Source organism: Staurois parvus, unplaced genomic scaffold, assembly GCF_062004578.1.
Source record: "Staurois parvus isolate SC_StPar_1 unplaced genomic scaffold, SC_StPar_1.0 ptg000144l, whole genome shotgun sequence".
In the NCBI taxonomy this organism is placed as follows: domain Eukaryota; kingdom Metazoa; phylum Chordata; class Amphibia; order Anura; family Ranidae; genus Staurois; species Staurois parvus.
In genome coordinates this window covers 998,905-1,023,145 of record NW_028317940.1, presented here as the reverse complement: position 1 = coordinate 1,023,145, position 24,241 = coordinate 998,905, and the positions used below count along the sequence as shown (strand labels likewise).

The window sequence follows — 24,241 nt, the reverse complement described above, 5'->3', positions numbered from 1 at the left end:
GGGTATTTCCGAGGAGAGAAAGTAGGGTAGCCAGGCAGAGAAATCATCAAGAAAACGAGACACCGGTCCAGGAGGCCGATAGATCACTGCAATCCTCAGAGAAATGGGAGAAAACAGCCGGATGCAGTGAGTCTGGAAAGAAGAGAAGGATAGAGAGGGAGGACTTGAAAGGTGCTCAGTGGGGATAGAAGCAAACCAACTCCACCTCCTTTCCGACCACTGGACCTGGGTGAGTGGGTCCAGAGGAGGCCTCCATCGGAAAGTGCTGCGGGAGAAGCAGAATCTGCTGCTTGAAGCCAGGTTTCTGTAACTGCTAGTAGGTTAAGGGAGCGGCAGACAAAAAGGTCATGAACAGAGGTGAGCTTATTACAGACAGGGCGGGCATTCCAGAGTGCACATGAAAAAGGGAGGCTGGTTTTTAGGAGCACGGGACTGATATTAAATTGCGGCTATTCCTGGATGAAGAGTGTGAATCATTAACCACTACTCTCTGAATACGAGACCCCAAGGTTCAAAGTTAGTGGTGGACACTCAAGGTTCAGTATTAGTTATATACCCCAAGGTTTGGTGTTAGTTGTTGGACCCAAAGATTCAGTGTTATCAGTGGTGGTCCCCAAGGTTCAGTGTTATCAGTGGTAGTCCCCAAGGTTCAGTGTTATCAGTGGTAGTCCCCAAGGTTCAGTGTTGTTAGTGGTGGTCCCCAAGGTTCAGTGTTATCAGTGGTAGTCCCCAAGGTTCAGTGTTATCAGTGGTAGTCCCCAAGGTTCAGTGTTGTTAGTGGTGGTCCCCAAGGTTCAGTGTTATTAGTGGTGGTCCAAAAGGTTCAGTGTTGTCAGTGGTGGTCCCCAAGGTTCAGTGTTATTAGTGGTGTACTCCAAGGTTTGGGATACCCAGTCGAGAATCTCTCAAAACCAGATGTCTGCTGATTTTCCTTTTGGAGTTACATCTATGAGGACATACAGTCCATACACACCCAGCACAAGGCCGGGGTCACACTACCAGACGGTTCTCAGGGCTGCAGTTCCTCTGAGCTCCATAAGGTGGTGATCTCACTTCTACCCAGACAGGAAGTCTCTATGGAAGACAGGCAGTGCTGTCAGGGACAGACAGGAAGTTCCGGGTGAGAGGTGATTGGGGAGGAAGTAGAGAGGAGACATTGCTGGAAGTGGCAGCAGAGGAGGTAATAAGATCTTATTTCATATTTACACCCAGGAACCTCTCATCATGTCCGTCTTCTTCCTCCACCATCACGCCCATCCTCCTCCTCCACCGCCACGCCCATCCTCTTCCTTCATCGTCGTTCCTGTCCTTTACTTCCTCCATAGTCATGCCTGTCCTCTTCCTCCATCGTCACGCCCGCCCTCTTCCTCCATCTTCACGCCCGCCCTCTTCCTCCACCGTCACGCCCGTCCTCTTCCTCCACCTTCACGCCCGCCCTCTTCCTCCACCGTCATGCCCGTCCTCTTCCTCCACCGTCACGCCCGTCCTCTTCCTCCACCGTCACGCCCGTCCTCTTCCTCCACCGTCACGCCCGTCCTCTTCCTCCACCGTCACGTCCTTCCTCTTCCTCCACCGTCACGTCCTTCCTCTTCCTCCACCGTCACATCCGTCCTTTTCCTCCATAGTCACATCCATCCTCTTCCTCCATAGTCACTGTGACGTCTTTTATCTCCAGCAGATGATGATACACACATATATAGTGTGGGAACCCAGATTAACCCCTTCAGGGGCAGAACATTCTCCCACTTCTGGGGCCGGAACATTCTCCTCATTGTGGAGATGTCACCTTAGCAGTCTTCTGTGATGGGGATGGGATTTGGGTTCAGCTCGCAGTGTGTTCTCCGTGCGAACAAACGACTTTCCGTACTCTGGCTGATATCTGGGATCATGTTTGTGGATCTCATTTGTTCCCAATGCATTTTTATTATTTATAGTATTATTGAAGAACAACTCGAGTTTTATGCGGTTTTGTATGAGATCCATTTTTTAAAAAATATTTTTATTGGTGACAGTGGCGTGTCCTCTTCTGTTATATTGATCTGTGAGATGGAATATTGGTTCTTGGTTTTATAGTTTTATTATTATCAGTTACAATGTCATACGATCTATTATTGATCTGTGAGATGTGATCTTGGTTCATCATATGAATTTTTGTCATTTTCTTTTTTATATATTTCTGTATCAGTGCAAATTGGCTAAAGGACAGATGAAACAATAACAGGACTGCAGGGGGGGGCAAGAAACAGGATAAACCCTAATTTACATGTGCCAAGTGCTATTGGGGGAAGCTGATCTATTAACCCCTTATATCCCCATCCTATATTGTACAACCAACACAGTCCTAATAATTCTCCTCTATCCATCTACAGAGATCACATGACCACATCAATGAGGATGGAGGAGGACCGGAGTCACATGACTGAGAGGATACTAAATCTCACCCTGGAGATCATCTACCTGCTGACCGGAGAGGTGAGGAGGATTCTGGGAGGTCACATGACATCACTCTTATCTCTGTTAATAAAACACAGACCTGACCGGTGAGGTGAGGAGGATTCTGGGAGGTCACATGACATCACTCTCATCTCTATTAATAAAACACAGACCTGACCGGAGAGGTGGGGAGGATTCTGGGAGGTCACATGACATCACTTTCATCTCTATTAATAAAACACAGACCTGACCGGAGAGGTGAGGAGGATTCTGGGAGGTCACATGACATCACTCTCATCTCTATTAATAAAACACAGACCTGACCAGAGAGGTGGGGAGGATTCTGGGAGGTCACATGACATCACTCTCATCTCTATTAATAAAACACAGACCTGACCGGAGAGGTGAGGAGGATTCTGGGAGGTCACATGACATCACTCTCATCTCTATTAATAAAACACAGACCTGACCGGAGAGGTGGGGAGGATTCTGGGAGGTCACATGACATCACACAGACCTGACCGAAGAGGTGAGGAGGATTCTGGGAGTCTAACATGATGTTCCTATTGGTTCCTCAATACAGAGATTTCCTCTTCTGAAGTCAGGTGATCATATGACCATCACAGTGCCTTCATGTGACTCACTAAACCCTGAGAGACACAACATGCAGAAGATTCTAGAAATCACCAAGAAGATGATGGAGCTGCTGACAGGAGAGGTGAGAGGTGCCAGGAATTCTGGGACATTCTCCAGTAACAGACAAGGGATGTGTCTGGATGGTGACTGTATCATTGTGTGTTTCAGGTTCCTATAAGGTGTCAGGGTGTCACTGTCTATTTCTCCATGGAGGAGTGGGAGTATTTAGAAGGACACAAGGACCTCTACAAGGACGTCATGATGGACAATCAGCCGCCCCTCACATCACCGGGTAAGAGGAGACTTTATTGGAAAGGGGAGAGCAGTACGGAGGGTCCTCCTAGATCCCCCATCATCTGATAAACACATAGAAACAATGGATTCAGCTACTTCTGATCCGTGGAAGTACAAGTATCAGATCAGCGCTGCTGCTGATCTGTGGAAGTACAAGTATCAGATCAGCGCTGCTGCTGATCTGTGGAAGTACAAGTATCAGATCAGTTGATCTATGACACTTGGGTGGATCCCTCTTCTTCCAGCAGACTTATTGCTAAATGTCATCATAAATCTCTCCCTGATCCAGATGGAATCTTGATGGAAGTGAACGAACCCTCTCCTATCTAGTGATCATGTTTTTCAGAGTAGGGCCAGTCCCCATTGGTTCTTAGTCCTCTGACAAGGCGATGTAAATGTAGATGTGCTCTGGGAGGACCAAAGGCCCCTTGACTGAAGTGGGGAGGAGTCCCAGCTGGTTGGGACATCCACAGAGAACATCTGCTCCCTCCTATCTCCCTGATCCAGATGGAATATTGATGGAAGTGAACTAACCCTCTCCTATCTATTGATGATGCTTTTCTATTTTTCCAGGACCCGCCATGGAAAAACCCTCAAAGGATCGTTTCACTTTATCTCCAGGTTGTAAAATGGAAGATGAGGACATCCCAGGAGATTGTGCCGGAGAAAAGACAATGAGCTCCACTATGGATGGTGGACTTCCCAGTGTGGAGAGACCATGGGATCCCTCGGACTGTGAGCAACCTCATACTGGGTGGGATGATTCTGGAATTCGGGGGGATGAGAATTTTTCCTGTCCTAAATGTGGCGAAAGTTTTTACTTTGCACCAAACCTTTCTGTAGATCAGAGATCTCACACGGGTGAGAAGCCGTACTCCTGTTCTGCGTGCGGGAAATGTTTTTCTGAAAGGAGCAGCTTTACCAGACATCGGAGATTACACATGGACAAAAAGCCACATTCCTGCCCTGAGTGTGGAAAAGGTTATTCACATAAATCAGACCTCGTTATACACCAAAGATCTCACACGGGGGAGAAACCATATTCCTGCCCTGAGTGCGGGAAATGTTTTTCACAGAAGTTCATTCTTACCAGACATCAGAGGTCGCACATGGATGAGAAGCCGTATTCCTGTCCTGAGTGTGGAAAATGTTTTTCGTGGAAATCAAATCTTATTGAACATCAGATATGCCATACGCGGGAAAAGCTCTTTCCCTGCCCTGAGTGCGGAAAATGTTTTCCAAGGAAGTCAGCACTTGTCAGACATCAAAAATTTCATGCCGGGGACAGGCCATATTCCTGCCCAGAGTGCACAAAATGTTACTCACAGAAATCAGACCTAATTGTACATCAAAGATCTCACACGGGGGAGAAGCCGTATTGCTGCCCTGAGTGTGGGAAATGTTTTTCACTGAAGTCTTGTCTTACCAAACATCAGAGAACCCACACAACCCTCGAGGTGTCCCGAGTGCGGGAAATGTCTTTCATATGAATCATATGTTGCCGGACATCAGAGATCTCACACTGGGAAGAAGCACACCTTGATATACACCTCAGAAAACACGTGGCTGTGCGCTCCTCTGATCTTTACCATGGAAGAAACACTTTATAAGGAGATCAGAGATCACTAAAGACTTCAAAGTTGTGTCTGGCTTCCTCTGCTGGGAGAGAGAAGAGGGGGGGTCACTGCTGGTTGGGTCCCTCTAGCAGTGTAGTCTGATCTCCCCTGACCTTCAGCAGAAGCTTCCATGGAGGACATCAAAGTGAGAGAGAAGGAGGGGGGTCACTGCTAGTTGGGTCCCTCTAGCAGTGTAGTCTGATCTCCCCTGACCTTCAGCAGAAGCTTCCATGGAGGACATCATGGTGAGAGAGAAGCAGGGTGTAACGTACCTGGTGGTGGAGCCTGATGTGGAGACAGGGCGTCCTCTTACCACTCCCGTTCGGGACCCCTGATAGGGTAGACAGGAGGTATCGAGCTGGGAGGGGCCTGACAGGTCTGCGGTGACAGCTGGCAGCTGAAATACCCGGAAGACCAGGATGCAGGTGCAGCAGCAGAGAGGTGTAGCTGAGATGCAGATGGCCGTGGCAGCTGGTAGCCAGAGGTAGTTACAGGCAGGAGAGGTAGAATAGTCAGGCAGGCCGGGTCTGGATCAATCGGACGGATCAGGTACAGAGGAATAGGCAAGCGGATAGTCAAAGGGAAAGCCAGGTTGCTGCAGTCGGAGTTCAGTCGTAGTCAGAGTCAAGCAGGTAGATCACAGGAGTCAGGATACAGATACAGGACGCAGTAGACCAGAAGGCACCATTCTGTTTGTAGCAGGGGTTTAAATAGCCCGCCTGTGCACTCGGGTGCATGCAACCGTGTGCGTATGTGCACCGACACGGGCATCGGAAACCTGGCGTTGGCACACATGCGAAGTTCTTCCCTGACAGAGGGGGGGGGGGTTGGGTCCCTCTAGCCGTGTAGTCTGATCTCCCCTGACCTTCAGCAGAGGCTTCATAGGAAGACATCATGGTGAGAGAGAAGGGGGGGGGTCACTGCTGGTTGGGTCCCTCCTAGCAGTGTAGTCTGATCTCCCCTGACCTTCAACAGAAGCTTCCATGGAGGACATCATGGTGAGAGATAAGGTGGGGGGGTTACTGCTGGTTGGGTCCCTCTAGCAGTGTAGTCTGAGCTCCCCTGACCTTCCATGGTGGACATCATGGTGAGGGAGGAGCTAGCTGTTGCTTGTGGATGAAGAGAAGGGGAGATCAGACTACATGGCAGGACCGACCATTTCATTGCAGTAGTTATCAGCCTGACATTTTCAGATGCAACATTTCATATTTGCCTGATATAAATGTTAATATTTTAACACAGTTTTTAGTGTAAATTAAATGAAGTTTAAATATTGCCATTCATAAACTCATGATATTCTTTGTAAGTTGGTTGATAAAAGTCTTCCTTCAGATTTGTGTGATGAAATGTTCTTCTCCTTTATTCCTTCCTCTAACACTACAAGTACGGCCCATCCTGTAGGTTTTAGTCTCCATCTTAAGTCCATCAGTCCATAGCCCCATCTATCATTCCTCCCGTAATTCCCACCATCACCACCTCCAACCACAAGATCATCTTTCTTCCTCACTTTCACATCACATCTAACATAGAGAAACCCCCCTCCCCCCTCCATCTTTCCTATGTCCCGTGTTCCTCTAAACAAGAGGATCAGCATGAATACAAACAGCCCAGTCTTGGGAGGAGTCAAGCCGTGTTTCTGGAACACCAACTCCATTCTCATCACTGACACCAACAACATCTCCCATTCTGCTCGGCAAGTTGTTGGGCTTGGTTTGGTTTCTCAGTTGTTGGTTGACTCTGCCCCAACACTGTGTGTCTCTCTGCCCTTGTGCTGCATTTGTGTCTCTGCTAGGGATGAGGTTCAGATCGAACAAGGGTTCCCTGCCTGTTCTCCTATTAAATCAGTTCCTCTGAACTCCACAAAGTGGTGATCTCACTTCTTCACAGACAGGAAGTCTGTATGGAAGACAGGAAATGATGTCAAGTATAGCCAGGAAGTGATGTCAGGTATAAATAAGAAGTCCCATGTAAGAGGGAACTCGGGAGGAAGTAGAGAGGAGACATTGCTGGAAATGGCAGCAGAGGAGGTAATAAGATCTTATTTTATATGTACACCCAGTAATCCATCGTCATGTCCATCCTCTTCCTCCATTGTCACGTCTGTCCTCTTCCTCCATTGTCACATCTGTCTTCTTCCTCCATCGTCATGTCCGTCCTCTTCCTCCATCGTCACATCTGTCCTCTTCCTCCATCATCACGTCCGTCCTCTTCCTCCATCGTCATGTCCGTGCTCTTCCTCCATCGTCACGTCTGTCCTCTTCCTCCATCGTCGTGTCTGTCCTCCTCCTCCATTATTATGTCCATCCTCCTCCATAGTCAGTTTCCTACAGATAGATTTTTTTTTCCCCCTCTTTATTCCTAATCATAGCTCATAAAAACCTTCTTTTATTTCTACGTGAATAAAGGGAGCATTTGGGTTCCCATCACATTTCGGGAATGGGGGATTTCCATTGCCGGTCAGCCCCAGACTGCAACTGAATCAAACCAGGAGCACTGCTTCGATCATAGCACGGTTCGATAAGCTATTAGTAAACTTTCGAGCAGTAGAGACATTGACTAACGGCATGTTTATAGATACAGGCAGCACTCATAGAAAAAGTCTGTACTGGGTACCACCAGACGCAAGCTGAAGGTTCTGAGGGTTACAAAAAAGCTGCTTAATGCTTTGTAATCATCTGCTCTGTACATAGATCACCAAGGAGGTAATGGTGACCGCTTGTCCTCCTCTGGAGAATGCTTTCTCCCAAGTAAGACCTAGCCTTCCCTCTAGGCATCTTCCTGCAGAGGTTGAAGAACACCACAGATGCATCCCCTGCCTGGCCAGAGAAAATGACCCTCATGGTGGAAGTGCTTGGAACCACCCTAGCTGCTTTGCTGGGTACAAATGAGACATTCCAAAACTAGGTTCAGGCTGCCTGTCCTTGCAGGCGGGCCCCTTTAACAAAGCTTCTTCCTGAGGTTGTATTCCCATTCTTGTTGTCACTCCCACTGAACTGATGTAAAGCCTTGTCCTCGGAGCTGCTGAGATACTTTAGTTGTGATGAAAGCATCTGGAACCTCCCTTACTGCTTTGCTGGGCACAAATGAGACCTTCCAAAACAAGGTTCAGGCTGCCTGTCCTTGCAGGTGGGCCCCTTTAACAAAGCTTCTTCCTGAGGTTGAATTCCCATTCCTGTTGTCACTCCCACTGAACTGATGTAAAGCCTTGTCCTCGGAGCTGCTGAGATACTTTAGTTGTGATGGAAGCATCTGGAACTACCCTGACTGCTTTGCTGGGCACAAATGAGACCTTCCAAAACTAGGTTCAGGCTGGCTGTCCTTGCAGGCGGGCCCTTTTAACAAAGCTTTTTCCTGAGGTTGCATTCCCATTCCTGTTGTCACTCCCACTGAACTGATGTAAAGCCTTGTCTTCGGAGCTGCTGAAATACTTTAGTTGTGATGGAAGCATCTGGAACCACCCTGACTGCTTTGGTGGGAACAAGCGAGACCTCCCATAATTAGTTTCATGCTGCCTACCCTTGCAGGTGCTCCCCTTTATTGAGTCTCCTTGGCAGTCTTGCATCACCATTCCTGCTGTCACTCCCACTGTACCAGATCTAAAGCCTTGCCATGTGAGCTACTCAAATACTAGAGTTGCAGCACTCTGGATTTGTCCCCCTCCTCAATGCCCCAGAATCAGGTGTCTGGTCAATGTGGGAATTGCAGGCATCATCATGGGGCACCCAGCAGTCCTTTGAAGTTCCACCTTCTCATATTGGCCTGCTGCCTTGCACCCTAGACATTGGCTACCTCATGCTACCATATAGGGGGTCTGTGGTCTCTTCCATCCTTTCCTCTCTGCTGGGCTTCTTTGCATCCATTCCCCAGAGGCTCCCATCTCTAAAGGAGAGGGTGTGATTCCCCATTCCTTCTGTACTCGGGTATGGGGCTCTTCTGGCTACTCTGCTGCAGATGAACTGAGTATTGCTGGATATATCTGATAAGGACAGTTCCACCACTGCCCAAGTCTTCTTTGGATGAATGGGGACATCACATGGGTTTCAAAGTCACTATGGGAAGGTTTTTGCAAGTAAATATCTCATAAGCAGTGGCACAAAGTAACATATTAGAGACTAATTATGACTCAATCTTGCTGCAGAATCAAAATCCCTCCACTCATCCCGATCGGGAATATATTTCTGTCCCCCTTGGTGGGAGTGGAGGTGACCCCTCTATGAGGACATACAGTCCATACACACCCAGCACAAGGCCGGGGTCACACTACCAGACTTTTCTTGTAATTAGTGGTGTACCTCAAGGTTCCATGTTACTAATGGGGTACCGCAAGGATCAGTGTTGTTAGTGGTGTACCCCAAGGTTCAGTGTTATTAGTGGTGTACCCCAAGGTTCAGTGTTATTTGTGGTGTACCCAAAGTTTGGTGTTGGTGAACCCCAAGGTTCAATGTTATAAGTGGTCTACCTCAAGGTTCAGTGTTATTAGAGGTGAACCCCAAGGTTCAATGTTATAAGTGGTCTACCTCAAGGTTCTGTGTAATTAGTGGTGAACCCCAAGGTTCAATGTCATCAGTGGTGTACCCCAAAGTTCAGTGTCATCAGTGGTGTACCTCAAGGTTCTGTGTTAGTGGTGAACCCCAAGCTCCAGTGTTATTAGAGGTGAACCTCCAGGTTCAATGTTATCAGTGGGGTACCTCAAGGTTCCATGTTAGTGGTGAACCCCAAGGTTCAGTGTTATTGGTGTACCCCAAGGTTCAGTTTTATTAGTGGTGTACCCAAAAATTCTGTGTTATTAGTGATGAACCCCAAGGTTTAGTTTTATTAGTGGGGTACATCAAGGTTCCATATTAATGGGTGTACCCCAAGGTTCAGTTTTATTGTTGGTGTACCCCAAGGTTCAGTGTTATTGGTGTACCCTAAGGATCAGGGTGTACGCCAAGGCTCAGTATTGTTAGTGGAGAACCCCAAGGCTCAGTGTTATTAGTGGGGTACCCGAAGGCTCAGTGTTTTTAGTGGTGAACCCCAAGGCTCAGTGTTAGTGGTGAACCCCAGGGTTCAGTGTTATTAGTGGGGTACCCCAAGCCTCAGTGTTATTAGTGGTGAACCCCAAGGCTCAGTGTTATTAGTGGGGTACTCCAAGGTTCAGTGTTATTAGTGGGGTACTCGAAGGCTCAGTGTTATTAGTGATGTACCCCAAGGCTCAGTGTTATTAGTGGTGAACCCCAAGGCTCAGTGTTATTAGTGGTGTACCCCAAGGCTCAGTGTTATTAGTGGGGGACCCCAAGGTTCAGTGTTTTTAGTGGTGGTTCGGGATACCTGGTAAAGAACCCTTCAAAACCGTGTGCCTGCTGAGTTTCTTAGGGGAGTAGCATCTATATGAATATACGGTCCATACACACCCAGCACATGGCCGGGGTCATGCTACGAGATGTTTCTCGGGGCGGCAGTACCTCTGAGATCCATGTGGTGGGTAATCTCACTTCTACCCAGACAGGAAGTCGCTATGAGAGGCAGGAAGTGATGTCAGGGACAGACAGGAAGTGATGTCAGGTATAAATAAGACGGTTCCCGTGAATGGCTCTTTGGAGGAAGTAGAGAGAAGGCATTGCAGGGACTGGCAGCAGAGGAGGTAAAAAAGATTTTATTTTCTATTTACACCCAGTAACTCCCTGTCATGTCCGTCCTCTTCTTCCATCGTCATGTCCGTCCTTTTCCTCCATAGTCATGTCCGTCCTCTTCCTCCACCGTCATATCCGTCCTCTTCCTCTATCGTCACGTCCATCCGTCCTCTCCTCCATCGTCACGTCCGTCCTCTTCCTCCACCATCACGCCCGTCCTCTTCCTCCACCATCACGCCCGTCCTCTTCCTCCACCGTCACGCTCTTCCTCCACTGTCACGCCTGTCCTCTTCCTCCACCGTCACACCTGTCCTCTTCCTCCACCGTCACATCCGTCCTCTCCCTCCATCGTCACGCCCGTCCTCTTCCTCCACCATCACGTCTGTCCTCTTCCTCCATAGTCACTGTGGCATCTTTTAACAGAAGCTGCTACATACAATTCCTACTTAATGTGATTAATGCCCAGTTCCTTTTATATAACATGGTGTGAGGGGTGTCCTCATCCTGCCTGTGAAGGGGCGCACCTCTGCGATGTACAGAACGCGCTGCAGGACAAAAAGTTTTTAAAATTGTCAGCAAATGACATTTCAACGCCAGCTTCCTTTTTTTTTTAAAGTGTTACCTCAAGGAAAGTAAATAAATAATAAATGCCTGAGGTCCCCCTAAAAACCAATACCAGACCCTTACACTGAGAATGCAGCCGGCTAGGAAGGCGAAGAAAACATGCGCCCTGACAAACCTGGCCCCGTGTTGATGAGGACAGAGAGCCAGTGGTTGTGGGGGACTGCAGATCCCCCCCACACATGAACGATTATGAAATACATAGTGACAAATCCTTTATTAAAAGAAAAAAAAAGAAAAATCCCCAAAAATGTCCCAGTTTGTAACTTCATCCTCAATCTCGATGCACACCAACTCACCGAAAGCAACAACCCAGCACACACGGCTGATCCTGATGGTGCCGCTAGCCAAATGACAGCTCCCCGCCAGCTATATTATGGAAAGGGCAGAGATAATGGTGACATCACTAACCAGATATGGCCTGTGATGTCACTGCTATCCCCAACCTTTTTCTTACACAGCTAGTTTCTAGGGACACAGCGGCGGGGGCAAGCACCCGTAGCTCCCTTGGGAGCCAATGACAGTCAAAGCTGTAATATATATATGTAGCACCCTTCTAGTCGGCAAGGGGGAGCTAGACTCCATTTGTTAGTTACGGCTGAGTAGAGGTCTGGGCGTGATAGCTAGCAGGGGTCAAATTGTGATCAGAGCTGAGAGGCTCTGGAATTTCCCCCTGCTCTAGGACTTTGGAGAAAGTTCTAGAAGCAGTGGTTGGATCTGAGTACTGACTAGTGTGTGCTCCCCAACAGGAGGCTTGGCAAGGGGCCAGGACAGCCTTTAAGAGTAACCAAGGGGGGTTGTGGTTGGAGAGAAGTTGAGGATGTGAGTGATACTGTCTCCTTTGTAAATTGTGTTTTTGTATATGTGGTTTATTGCCTCTGTAGGGCCTACCGCTGAGGGAGTAAAGTGGGTAGCAGGGCGCATCGGTGGACGATGCTGTGGAAGTATGGCAGCCAATGATGGATGATGTATAGGAAAACCGGTACTGAGCAGCACTTCTAAAGAGTGGAAGCAAACTCTGTGCAGAAGAAGATGAAACAGGAAGGCGCTTCTAAGTGCAGTATTCCAGGTCAACTTTTAATAAAAGCGGTTAAAAACACTTACAATGTAGTAGTATAAACAGGCTCTAATGTAATCCGTTAATGGCAGGGCTCTGTCCTCTAAGTGATGGAGCCGCTTTGCCAGCCAGCAGCTGCAAGGGGAGCTTGAGAAGAGGAGTTAAATATGGCGGCAGCTCTATCCAGACCGCTGGAACACACGCTGTCCACTGACCGGAAGTGACATGCGCATGAAGCGGTGACGCGTTTCAGAGCATGCGCAGAGCTCCTTCTTGAAGACCGATCCAACGTAGACTTAGGGCCCCAGTGCCAGCCACCATTAGACATTCCACCCAGGAAAGAATCTTTGTGATGGACTCCAAAGTAGGGAGAGGTTTTCTGCCACCATCTTGGGTACATTCCTGCCTAAAGAGACAACATTACCCCTTTCTCAGAACCCCCCGAGATTTTTGTTTTTTGGAGAGTAACCAAGGGGGGTTGTGGTTGGAGAGAAGTTGAGGATGTGAGTGATACTGTCTCCTTTGTAAGTTGTGTTTTTGTATATGTGGTTTATTGCCTCTGTAGGGCCTACCCCTGAGGGAGTAAAGTGGGTAGCAGGGCACATCGGTGGACGATGCTGTGGAAGTATGGCAGCCAATGATGGATGATGTATAGGAAAACCGGTACTGAGCAGCACTTCTAAAGAGCGGAAGTAAACTCTGTGCAGAAGAAGATTAAACAGGAAGGCGCTTCTAAGTGCAGTTAAAAACACTTACAATGTGGTAGCATAAACAGGCTCTAATGTAATCCGTCAATGGCAGGGCTCTGTCCTCTAAGCGATGGAGCCGCTGTGCCAGCCAGCAGCTGCAAGGGGAGCTTGAGAAGAGGAGTTAAAGATGGCGGCAGCTCTGTCCGGACCGCTGGAGCACACGCTGTCCACTGACCGGAAGTGACATGTGCATGAAGCAGTGATGCGTTTCAGAGCATGCGCAGAGCTCCTTCTTCAAGACCGATCCAACGTAGACTTAGGGCCCCAGTGCCAGCCACCATTAGACATTCCACCCAGGAAAGAATCTTTGTGATGGACTCCAAAGTAGGGAGAGGTTTTCTGCCACCATATTGGGTACATTCCTGCCTAAAGAGACAACATTACCCCTTTCTCAGAACCCCCCGAGATTTTTGTTTTGGAGAGTCTCCCCTTTCTTGTTGGGATTACAAAACTCTAAGAGGAGTGCTCCAACGTAGACTTAGGGCCGCAACGCCAGCCACCAACAGACATTTACCAGTGGCCAATGGGATAGTGGCTCAGTAGGGACCGTGTGTTTTAGCCCTGTGTGTATATCTCCCATGGTTAGGGTACCCCTTAAGTCAAGACTTAGGAGGTCAAAACTTTGCCCTTGAACCAGGTTGTGGTGTATTCAGCATACGTGATTCTAAAACTGTCTCCTTTGTAAGTTGTGTTTTTGTATATGTGGTGTATTGCCTCTGTAGGACGTACCCCTGAAGGAGTAAAGTGGGCAGCAGGGTGCGTTGATGGACGATGCTGCGGAAGTATGGCAGCCAATGATGGATGGTGTGTAGGGCTTACCCCTGAGGGAGCTGCTGTTTTCCTTGGGTTCCCAGTGCCCATGTCTCTGAAAGAAGCACCACTCTCCCCGACACTCTTGTGGCTTTCAATGGGCTTTAATGAACAGGCGAAAAAACCCGAGCAAAACAACCACCTATGATAATGCAACTCAATAGAGCATGTGAAGCAGCACACAATTGTAACAAGACAGGCAATATGCAAATCTGTTTTTAAGAACAGCAAACTATCTAGGGCTAGGGGTGTCAAACTGGCGGCCTTTCAGCTGTTGCGAAACTACAAGTCCCATCATTCCTCTGCCTTTGGGAGTCATACTTGTAACTGTCAACCTTGCAATGCCTCATGGGACTTATAGTTTGGCAACAGCTGGAGGGCTGCCAGTTTGACACCCGTGATTCTAGGCGATCAAACTGAGAGTTAAAGAAGCATTATCTAACCACTGGCTGGTCGGTCTACGAACACTTAGTTCTCTCTTTGGATCTCTCACATGAGAGTATTTATAATCCAGTGGAAAAAAGTAAAGGGTGCAAGGCTTCTCCACAGACAGCAACTTTAACCAGCAATGAAGAAACAATAGCAGGGTCAATATTAAACAAGGGCCAGAGGGCCTCTCACCAATTCCAATGGTCCTTATGCATCTTCTTGAAACCTGGCCAGGGGTTATGGTGCATGCACAGAACTTTTCCCTCAACCCAGAATTATATGAAACTGCAATCTTCTCCTTCCTTCCAAATATCATCATCATCATCCCAATATTCCACAACCAATACCAATCCAGATAATTGGCTGTTATCAATGTTATCTGTCTACAGGTAAACCTTCATAGATGACGGCACCAATGAGGATGGAGGAGGACCAGAGTCACATGACTGAGAAGATACTAAACCTCACCCTAGAGATCATCTACCTGCTGACCGGAGAGGTGAGGAGGATTCTGGGAGGTCATATGACATCACTCTCATCTCTATTAATAAAACACACACCTGTCCGGAGAGGTGAGGAGGATTCTGGGAGGTCACATGATGTCACTCTCATCTCTATTAATAAAACACGGACCTGACCGGAGAGGTGAGGAGGATTCTGGGAGGTCACATGACGTCACTCTCATCTCTATTAATAAAACACGGACTCTGGGAGGTCACATGACGTCACTCTCATCTCTATTAATAAAAAACAGACCTGACCGGAGAGGTGAGGAGGATTCTGGGAGGTCACATAACATCACTCTCATCTATATTAATAAAACACAGACCTGACCGGAGAGGTGAGGAGGATTCTGGGAGGTCACATGACGTCACTCTCATCTTTATTAATAAAACACAGACCTGACCGGAGAGTTGAGGAGGATTCTGGGAGGTCACATAACATCACTCTCATCTCTATTAATAAAACACAGACCTGACCGGAGAGGTGAGGAGGATTCTGGGAGGTCACATGACATCACTCTCATCTCTATTAATAAAACAGACCTGACCGGAGAGGTGAGGAGGATTTTGGGAGGTCACATGACATCACTCTCATCTCTAGTAATAAAACAGACCTGACCGGAGAGGTGAGGAGGATTCTGGGAGGTCACATGACATCACTCTCATCTCTAGTAATAAAACACAGACCTGACCGGAGAGGTGAGGAGGATTCTGGGAATAGGATACAACCTTACTGTTAGTGTTTTCTTACAGAGTTGTACTCACACAAAATCTGGTGACCATGTAACCATCACAGTGCCTCCACCTCACTCCTTGACACCTGAGAAACACATCAACAAGAAGATTCTAGAAGTCACCAAGAAGATGATGGAGCTGCTGACAGGAGAGGTGAGCGGTGCCGGGAATTCTGGGACATTCTCCAGTAACAGACAAGGGATGTGTCTGGATGGTGACTGTATCATTGTGTGTGTCAGGTTCCTATAAGGTGTCAGGGTGTCGCTGTCTATTTCTCCATGGAGGAGTGGGAGTATTTAGAAGGACACAAGGACCTCTACAAGGACGTCATGATGGACAATCAGCCGCCCCTCACATCACCGGGTAAGAGGAGACTTTATTGGAAAGGAGAGAGCAGTACGGAGGTTCCACCTAGATCCCCCATCATCTGATAAACACATAGAAGCAATGGATTCAGTCAGTGTGTGTGTTTCCTACAGATGGATCCAGTCATGGGAACCCACCAGAGAGATGTCCCCATCCTCTGTATTCCCGGGATTCCACACAGGAAAGTCACACCATCCCACACCTTCATCAGGTAGATGAATCTAGTCATGGGAACCCACCAGAGAGATGTCCCCATCCTCTGTATTCCCGGGATTCTACACAGGAAGGTCACACCATCCCCCACCATCAGGTAGATGAGGAACAATTATTGGTAGTTCTGATTTATACGTGAGGATGTTTGTTTCAGTATTTTTTTCTTATATATTTAGAGTGGAAACCTCAGAGATTATAATTTTGTTGTAAAAAAAGAGTATAAAGAGGAGAACAATGAGTATAGTGTGATGAAGGAGCTTTCTGAAGGACACAAGAATCTCTTCAAGGACATTATGATGGAACCACCTAATAAGAGAAACCCACCAGAGAGATGTCACCATCCTCTGTATTCCTGGGATTCCACACAGGAAGGTCACACCATCCCTCACCATGATCAGGTAGAAACTGAACAATCTCTGGTAGTTATGATTTGATACATAAACATGTTTGTTGCAATAATTAATTATTTTTCTATATTCAGAGTGGAATTCTAGGGGATTATAATATTGTTATTATCGAAGATTATAAAGAGGAGGATGGGGAGTATGGTGTGATGAAGGAGTTTTCAGATGTACGCAAGGATATTATGGAGCCACCTAATACCAGGAACCCACCAGAGAGATGTCCTCGTCCTCTGTATTCCCGGGATTCCAAACAGGAGGGAATCATCATCCCTCATCATCATCAGGTAGGTGGAGTTGAGGGTCGGAAGCATAAAGTGATGGAACACTCTGATATGTGGAGACGATGTGTGGACTCTACAAGATGAGATTTTCTGCCATTCTGTTGGTTTAGGGTGAAGATCTGATGAAGATGAAAGTTGAGGGTGAAGTAGAAGAGACGTATGTGAGGGATGATCAGCAATATACGGAGGAGGCTGGAATGAGGAGGACTTTCATAGAGGAGGACACTCCTACAGAGATCAGCAGAGGTGACCAGAATATATTCTTCTCTTATCTCTGCTCTGTTACCGCCCCCCCCCCCCCCAGCCTCCATTGATTCCTGATCCTCTGACAAGGCGATGTAAATGTAGAAGTGATCTGGGAGGACCAAAGGCTCTTTGAAGAGGGGAAGAGTCCCAGCTGGTTGGGACATCCACAGAGAACATCTGCTCCCTCCTATCTCCCTGATCCAGATGGAATCTTGATGGAAGTGAACTAACCCTCTCCTATCTATTGATGATGTTTTTCTATTTTTCCAGGACCTGCCATGGAGAAACCCTCAAAGGATCGTCTCACTTTATCTCCAGGTTGTAAAATGGAAGATGAGGACATCCCAGGAGATTGTGCCGGAGAAAAGACAATGAGCTCCACTATGGATGGTGGACTTCCCAGTGTGGAGAGACCATGGGATCCCTCTGACTCTGAGCAACCTCATGTTCTGTGGGATGGTGCCGGAATTCAGGGGGAGAAGATATTTTCCTCTTCTGAGTGTGGGAAAAGTTTTAGCTCACAGCAAAGTCTCCTTGTGTATCAGAGATCCCACATGGAGGAGAAACCATTTTCTTTTCCTCAGTGCAAGATATATTTTTCACAGGCCCATCTTTCAAGACATCAGACATCTCACATGGACGAAAAGCCATATCTCTGCCCTGAGTGCGGGAAATGTTATCAACAGAAATCAGAACTTGTTATACATGAAAGATCTCACACAGGGGAAAGGCCGTATTCCTGCCTTAAGTGTGGGAAATGTTATTCACGGAAAACAGATCTTGTTAGACATCAGAGATCTCACACAGGAGAGAAGCCTCATTCCTGTCCTGAGTGCGGGAAATGTTTTCCTTACAAATCCGATCTTGTTAGGCATCAGAGATCTCACTCAGGAGAAAAGCCATATTCCTGCCCCGAGTGCGGAAAATGTTTTACATCAAAATCAGATCTTGGTAGACATCAAAGATGTCACACAGGAGAGAAGCCGTATTCCTGCCCCGAGTGTGGAAAATGTTTTTCACAGAGCCCCATTCTTACCAGACATCTTAGATTGCACACAGGGGAGAAGCCGTTTTCCTGCCCTGATTGTGGAAAAGGTTTCTCACAAAAGTGTTATCTTACCAAACATCAGAGATCCCACACAACCCTCGAGGTGTATTAGTGTCCTGAGTGTGGGAAATGTCTTCTATATGGATGATATGTTGCCGTACATCAGAGATCTCACACTGGGAAGAAGCACACCTTGATATACACCTCAGAAAACACGTGGCTGAGCGCTCCTCTGATCTTTATCATGGAAGAAACACTTTATAAGGAGATCAGAGATCACTAAAGACTTCAAAGTTGTGTCTGGCTTCCTCTGCTAGGAGAGAGAAAGGGGGGGGGGGTGTCACTGCTGGTTGGGTCCCTCTAGCAGTGAAGTCTGATCTCCCCTGACCTTCAGCAGAATCTTCCATGGAGGACATGATGGTGAGAGAGAAGGGGGGGGGGGGGGTACTGCTGATTGGGACCCTCTAGCTGAGTAGTCTGATCTCCCCTGACGTTCAGCAGAAGCTTCCATGGAGGACATCATGGTGAGAGAGGAGCTAGATCTTGCTTGTAGATGAAGAGAAGATCAGACTATATGACATGGACTTACAATTTTATATTTACATGGTCAAAATGCAAATATATTAACACATTTTTTAGTGTCAAACAAATGAAAATTAAAAATCTGCTTTCAGAAATGTTCTTCTCCTTTATTCCTTTCTCTAACACTACAAGTACGGCTCATCCTGTAGGTTTTAGTCTCCATCTTGTGTCTTAGTAGTTTGGTGTTCCCAGCTTGTCCTTGTTGGAACAGCGGACTCTTCCCCTTCTCATAAACCTCAGGACGTCTATAGTATACTCCAATGATAAGTCCATCAGTCCATAGACCCATCTATCATTCCACCCATAATTCCTCCTCTGCACCATCACCACCTCCAACCACAAGATCATCTTTCTTCTTCACTTTCACATCACATCTAAGAGAGAGAAACCCCCCCCCATCTTTTCTATGTCCCATGTCCCTCTAAACAAGAAGATCAGCATGAATACCAACAGCCCAGTCTTGGGAGGAGCCAAGCTGTGTTCCTGGAACACCAACTCCATTCTCATCACTAAAGCCATCAACATCTCCCATTCTGCTCGGCAGGTTGCTCACTCGGTTACTAGTTGACTTTTCCTCAACTTTGTGTGTCTCTGTCCTGATTTTGACGTTGTGTGTGTATCTTCACATATGAGTTGCACCCATGTGCCCTCAAAGAGCTGAGTTCTGTTATTTCAAATTTTTACAGACACTTTAAATACTGTTTCGGTACCACTACAGAAGGCCAATGTGGTGCTTATAATTAAAAAGGGATCAAATTCTTTACCCAGTAACTACAAGCCAGTTAGTATAACATCTATAGTTGGGAAGATACTGGAGAGTTTAATAAAAGATCTCATGATGTCTGTAGTATACTCCAATGATCAGTCCGTAGACCCATCTACCATTCCACCCGTAATTCCTCCTCCTCACCATCACCTTGTTGGAACATCCGACTCTCCCCCTTCTCATAGACCTCAGGACGTCTGTAGTATACTCCAATGATAAGTCCATCAGTCCATAGACCCATCTATCATTCCACCCGTAATTCCTCCTCCTCACCATCACCTTGTTGGAACATCTGACTCTCCCCCTTCTCATAGACCTCAGGACGTCTGTAGTATACTCCAATGATAAGTCCATCAGTCCATAGACCCATCTATCATTCCTCCCGTAATTCCTCTGCACTATCACCACCTCCAACCACAAGGTCATCTTTCTTCCTCACTTTCACATCACATCTAACATAGAGAAACCTCCCTCCATCTTTTCTATGTCTTGGGTCCCTCTAAAGAAGAGGATCAGTAGGAATACAAACAGCCCAGTCTTGGGAGGAACCAAGCCGTGTTTCTGGAACCCCAACTCCATTCTCATCACTGAGAACATCACCATCTTCCATTCTGCTCGGCAGGTTGCTCACTCGGTTACTAGTTGACTCTGACTCGAATTTGTATGTCTCTGTCCTGATTTTAAGGATTTGCCTCTGACCTAGCAGTGTGGGTGTGTGTCTGACCAGACGTTGTGTGTGTGTCTTCACATATGAGTTGCACCCATGTGTCCTCAAAGAGCTGAGTTCTGTTGTTTCAAACTCATTATTTCTAATTTTTCAAGACTCTTTCATTACTGGCTCAGTACCCATACACAAGGCCAATGTGGTGCCTATATTCAAAAAGGGATCAAATTCTTTACCAAGTAACTACAAGCCGGTTAGTATAACTTCTATAGGTGGGAAGATACTGAAGAGTTTAATAAAAGACCTCAGGACGTCTGTAGTATACTCCAATGATAAGGCCATCAGTCCACAGACCCATCTATCATTCCTCCCCCCCCCCTTATTTCAAACTCATTATTTCCTCACTTTCAGATCACATCTAACAGAGAAACCCCCCCTCCATCTTTCTATGTCCCGTGACCAACTCCATTCTCATCACTTAAACCACTAACATCACCCATTCTGCTCAACGGGTTGCTTGCTCGGTTACTAGCTGATTCTTGACACGGTGTGTCTCCCTATCCTGAGATTATGTGTGTGTCTTTGACCACATGACTTAAACCCATGTGTCCTCAAAGAGTTGAGTTCTGTTTTTTTTTAAAACTTCCTGTTTCTAATTTTTAGAGATTCTTTAATGATTGGCTTGGTACCACTACGCAAGGGATCAAAGTCTTTACCAAGTAACTACAGACCACTTAGTTTTACTTCTATAGTCGGGAAGATGCTTGCAGGTTTCTGATTTTTGTAGAGCAAATTAATTGGTTATATTGCAACATAATTTGTACTGAACTATTATGTTTCAAAAGGATGTAGAGATGTCCTTATTAACACCTTCCTGCCCGGCCTATAGCAGATTGACTGCCAGGCTTTACACTCGCCGTTGTGACTGGGCGTCATATGACGTCCTGTCAAAATGAGCAGCTCACGCGGCCGAGGGGCTGCTCAGCAGCGTGATCTGTCACCGGCTGTGTCCATGTGATGGTCTGGGGCTTCTTTGCAGCTTCAAGACGTGGATGGCTAGCCATAATTAATGGAACCGTGAATTCTGAGCTCTACCAGTTGAGTACTGTCCGTGATACTTTTTTTATTTGCAATAACATACAGTTTTGAGGACAAGCTTTCGGGGTATGTCCCCTTCTTCAAAGTCCAAGCAGAACTATTACAAATCACAAAGTTTAAGCAGAATGTTAGAAGGGATGAAAAAAAAAAAAGAGAGGCTAGAGATAAGATACAGCAAAAGCGAGGGGGGGGGGGGATACTACACTCACACAGAATTATCATTCTTAGTTCAAACGTTTTTCTTTCCTGAATGGATTTGAATCTTCCTTTCAGAACTAAAACATTGAGGTCTCCCATTGTGTGGCCTGGTTGTGCGAAATGGTGTCCTACAGGTATGCAGAGATCATCTTCTTTATGTTCCTTGATGGTATGTCTGTGCAAATTCATCCTTGTTTGCAACTTCTGTCCTGTTTCGCCAACATAAGATCCTTTGTTACATTTTCTGCACTGGATAAGGTACACATTACTGGAGGTGCAGCTCTATGATCCGGAGATATTGAAGATCCCTTTTGAGTGTCTGACACTTTTTGGTGGATTGATTTGGTTGCACAGTTTGCAGCGTTTTTTATTGCAGGGTTTGATTCCATTATTTGTGACATCTTGATCAGAAGGAAGTTTCCTACTGATTAGTTTATTTCTGAGGTTGGGGGGGTTGTCTGAAGGCCAGTATTGAGGGTTGCTGGAATATTTCTTTCAGAGTTCCATCCTCTGTTATGATGGGTTGTAAATCTTTGATTATTTTTCTTCTTCCTTCTAGTGCCGGGTTGTATGTGGTTACTAGAGGTACACGGTTGTTTGTTTTTTTCTCCTTGTACTGAAGTAGGTTTTCTCTTCGTGTTCTCAAGGCTGTGTTTATGCTGGTGTTGATAGTTTTGTCCTTGTAACCTTTCTTATGGAAGGAGTCTGCTAGTGTCCCGAGATGTTTATCTCTGTCTCTTGGGTCAGAACATATTCGGTGGTATCTGATGGCCTGACTGTGTATGATGGCACGTTTCATGTGTTGGGGGTGGAAGCTGGAACTGTGGAGGTAGTTGCATCTGTCAGTGGGTTTCCTGTATATTGAGGTGTGAAGCGTATCATCCCTGATGTATACTGTGGTGTCTAGGAAGTTGACATGTGTGTTTGAGTATTCCATTTTTATTTTGATTGATGGATGAAAAGTGTTGATCAATGATTAAAATTATTTTAGGTTTTCTTCACCTTCTGTCCATATGATGAAAATATCATCAATATAGCGATAGTATCTGTATGGTTTTTGTTCCATGCTGTTCAGGAATTGTTCCTCCAGATCAGCCATAAATAAATTGGCATATTGGGGTGCCATTTTACTTCCCATCGCAGTACCCATACATTGAAGATAGATGTCTTTATTGAAGGCAAAGTAGTTGTGTGTAAGTATGAATTCAATGAGCTGTGTAACATCCTCAGCAGTGTATTTGTGGTTTGGTGAGGATGATAAGGATCTGTGGCATGCAGCTAATCCATCCTTGTGAGGGATATTACTATACAGGGATACTACATCCATAGTCACTAGAAGTGTATTAGATGGTAATTGCTGGATGTTGTTGATCTTGTTCAGAAAGTCAGTTGTGTTTTGCAGGAAACTAGCAATATTCATGACTAACGGTTTTAACATTTTTTCTACAAAGCCTGAGATTTGTTCGGTGAGTGTATTCATACCTGTTATGATGGGTCTGCCTGGATTTCCTGGCTTGTGGACTTTAAGCAGCATGTAGAAGTCCCTGATTTCTGGATGATCCGGAATCGCATTTATAAGTTCTGAATGTAGGTGGGCTGGAAGTGTTTTAATGAGACCTTTTAATTGCTTTGTAAAGTCCTGGGTCGGATCATAATCCAGTTTTTTATAGTAAATGGCATTTTCCAGCTGCCTCTGGCCTTCTTGTATGTATTTGTTTGTATCCATCACAACAACTACTCCCCCCTTTATCCGCTGGTTTGATGGTGATGGCCTGATTATTGCACAAATCGTGTATAGCCCTTTGCTCTAGTTGTGAAAGATTGTACAGAATTTTCTTTTGCTGGGTGGATATCAGGGATGTAGCTCGCAATCTGAAGCTATCAATATAGGTGTCCAGTTTGGGGTTGCATCCTTGTGGAGGTGTGAGCTGTTCTTTTTCTTTGTGTAGCACTCCATTGTCCTAGGATTCCTTTCATTATTGTGGAAATATTCTTTGAGCCTTAGTCTCCTGAAGAAATCCTCCATATCTGACAATACTTGTAAATGATCCAATTTGGTGGTTGGGCAGAATGTAAGGCCTTTGGAGAGGATGGTTAATTCTGGTTTGGACAGTTTATGCTTTGACAAGTTGATGATTCCAAGTTCCTCTGTATATCCACATTTTCAGTCAGGTCAGCATTTACACAAGGGATACCTTGGGATTCCGGATTAGATTGCAAGTCATTGATAGTAGGAGGTATAGATGTTGGGTTGCTTTTATGTTTAGGTTGTATCCAAAAGGTCTGCTCTTGGTGCAGCTTCTGTTTTTTTTGCTTCCCATTCTTGGCAAGTTTTTGTGTTTGTCTTTGTAAAGTTTCCAATTCATTCTTGATTTGGTTAATGTTGGTAGGTCCAACGATGTTAGGGTTTCAAACAAAGACTGCTTTTGTATCTGGATAGTTACCCTTTTTCCATACAGTTTGTGAATGAGGTGATTCCTTAATCTCTCACTGGTGCGTCTGCAAAGTCCTTCTGCATAAGGAGAGTTGATTGTATTTACGCAAGGATTTTTAATCCGGAGGCCTTGTGGTATGAGATTCCTCTTTTTGCATCTTGAGAGAAAGAAAATATCACTGTTGATCTGTGTTTCCTTTGTGATTAGGTTAGTTAACTGCTTCTTTATGCAGCTATATGCAGTATCTTCCATTTTGCTTGAGGTGATTGTAGCCGTATTAGTGCATTTGCGACAGAAACAATTCAGTACTGTCCGTGATACTTTTTTTATTTGCACTAACATACAATTTGGAGGACAAGCTTTCGAGGTATGTCCCCTTCTTCAAAGTCCAAGCAGAACTATTACAAATCACAAAGTTTAAGCAGAATGTTAGAAGGGATGAAAA

General features: G+C 46.1%; 2 protein-coding genes across 2 annotated transcripts; both read left to right on the top strand.

The window, feature by feature from the left end:
- The first annotated feature begins 1,137 nt into the window (after nucleotides 1-1,137).
- On the top strand, nucleotides 1,138-3,247 carry LOC149465025 (gastrula zinc finger protein XlCGF53.1-like). The gene is made up of 3 exons (XM_089673785.1): nucleotides 1,138-1,180; nucleotides 2,370-2,472; nucleotides 3,017-3,247. The coding sequence occupies exons 2-3, from the start codon at nucleotides 2,377-2,379 to the stop codon at nucleotides 3,245-3,247; spliced, it is 327 nt and encodes a 108-aa protein (XP_089529911.1). The 5' UTR covers nucleotides 1,138-1,180; nucleotides 2,370-2,376.
- Nucleotides 3,248-10,495: 7,248 nt separating this feature from the next.
- Nucleotides 10,496-18,730, top strand: LOC149465024 (uncharacterized). The gene is made up of 9 exons (XM_089673678.1): nucleotides 10,496-10,602; nucleotides 14,647-14,756; nucleotides 15,514-15,648; nucleotides 15,735-15,858; nucleotides 15,975-16,171; nucleotides 16,251-16,472; nucleotides 16,556-16,762; nucleotides 16,870-17,005; nucleotides 17,276-18,730. The coding sequence occupies exons 2-9, from the start codon at nucleotides 14,661-14,663 to the stop codon at nucleotides 18,163-18,165; spliced, it is 2,007 nt and encodes a 668-aa protein (XP_089529804.1). The 5' UTR covers nucleotides 10,496-10,602; nucleotides 14,647-14,660; the 3' UTR covers nucleotides 18,166-18,730.
- The last annotated feature ends 5,511 nt before the right edge of the window (nucleotides 18,731-24,241 follow it).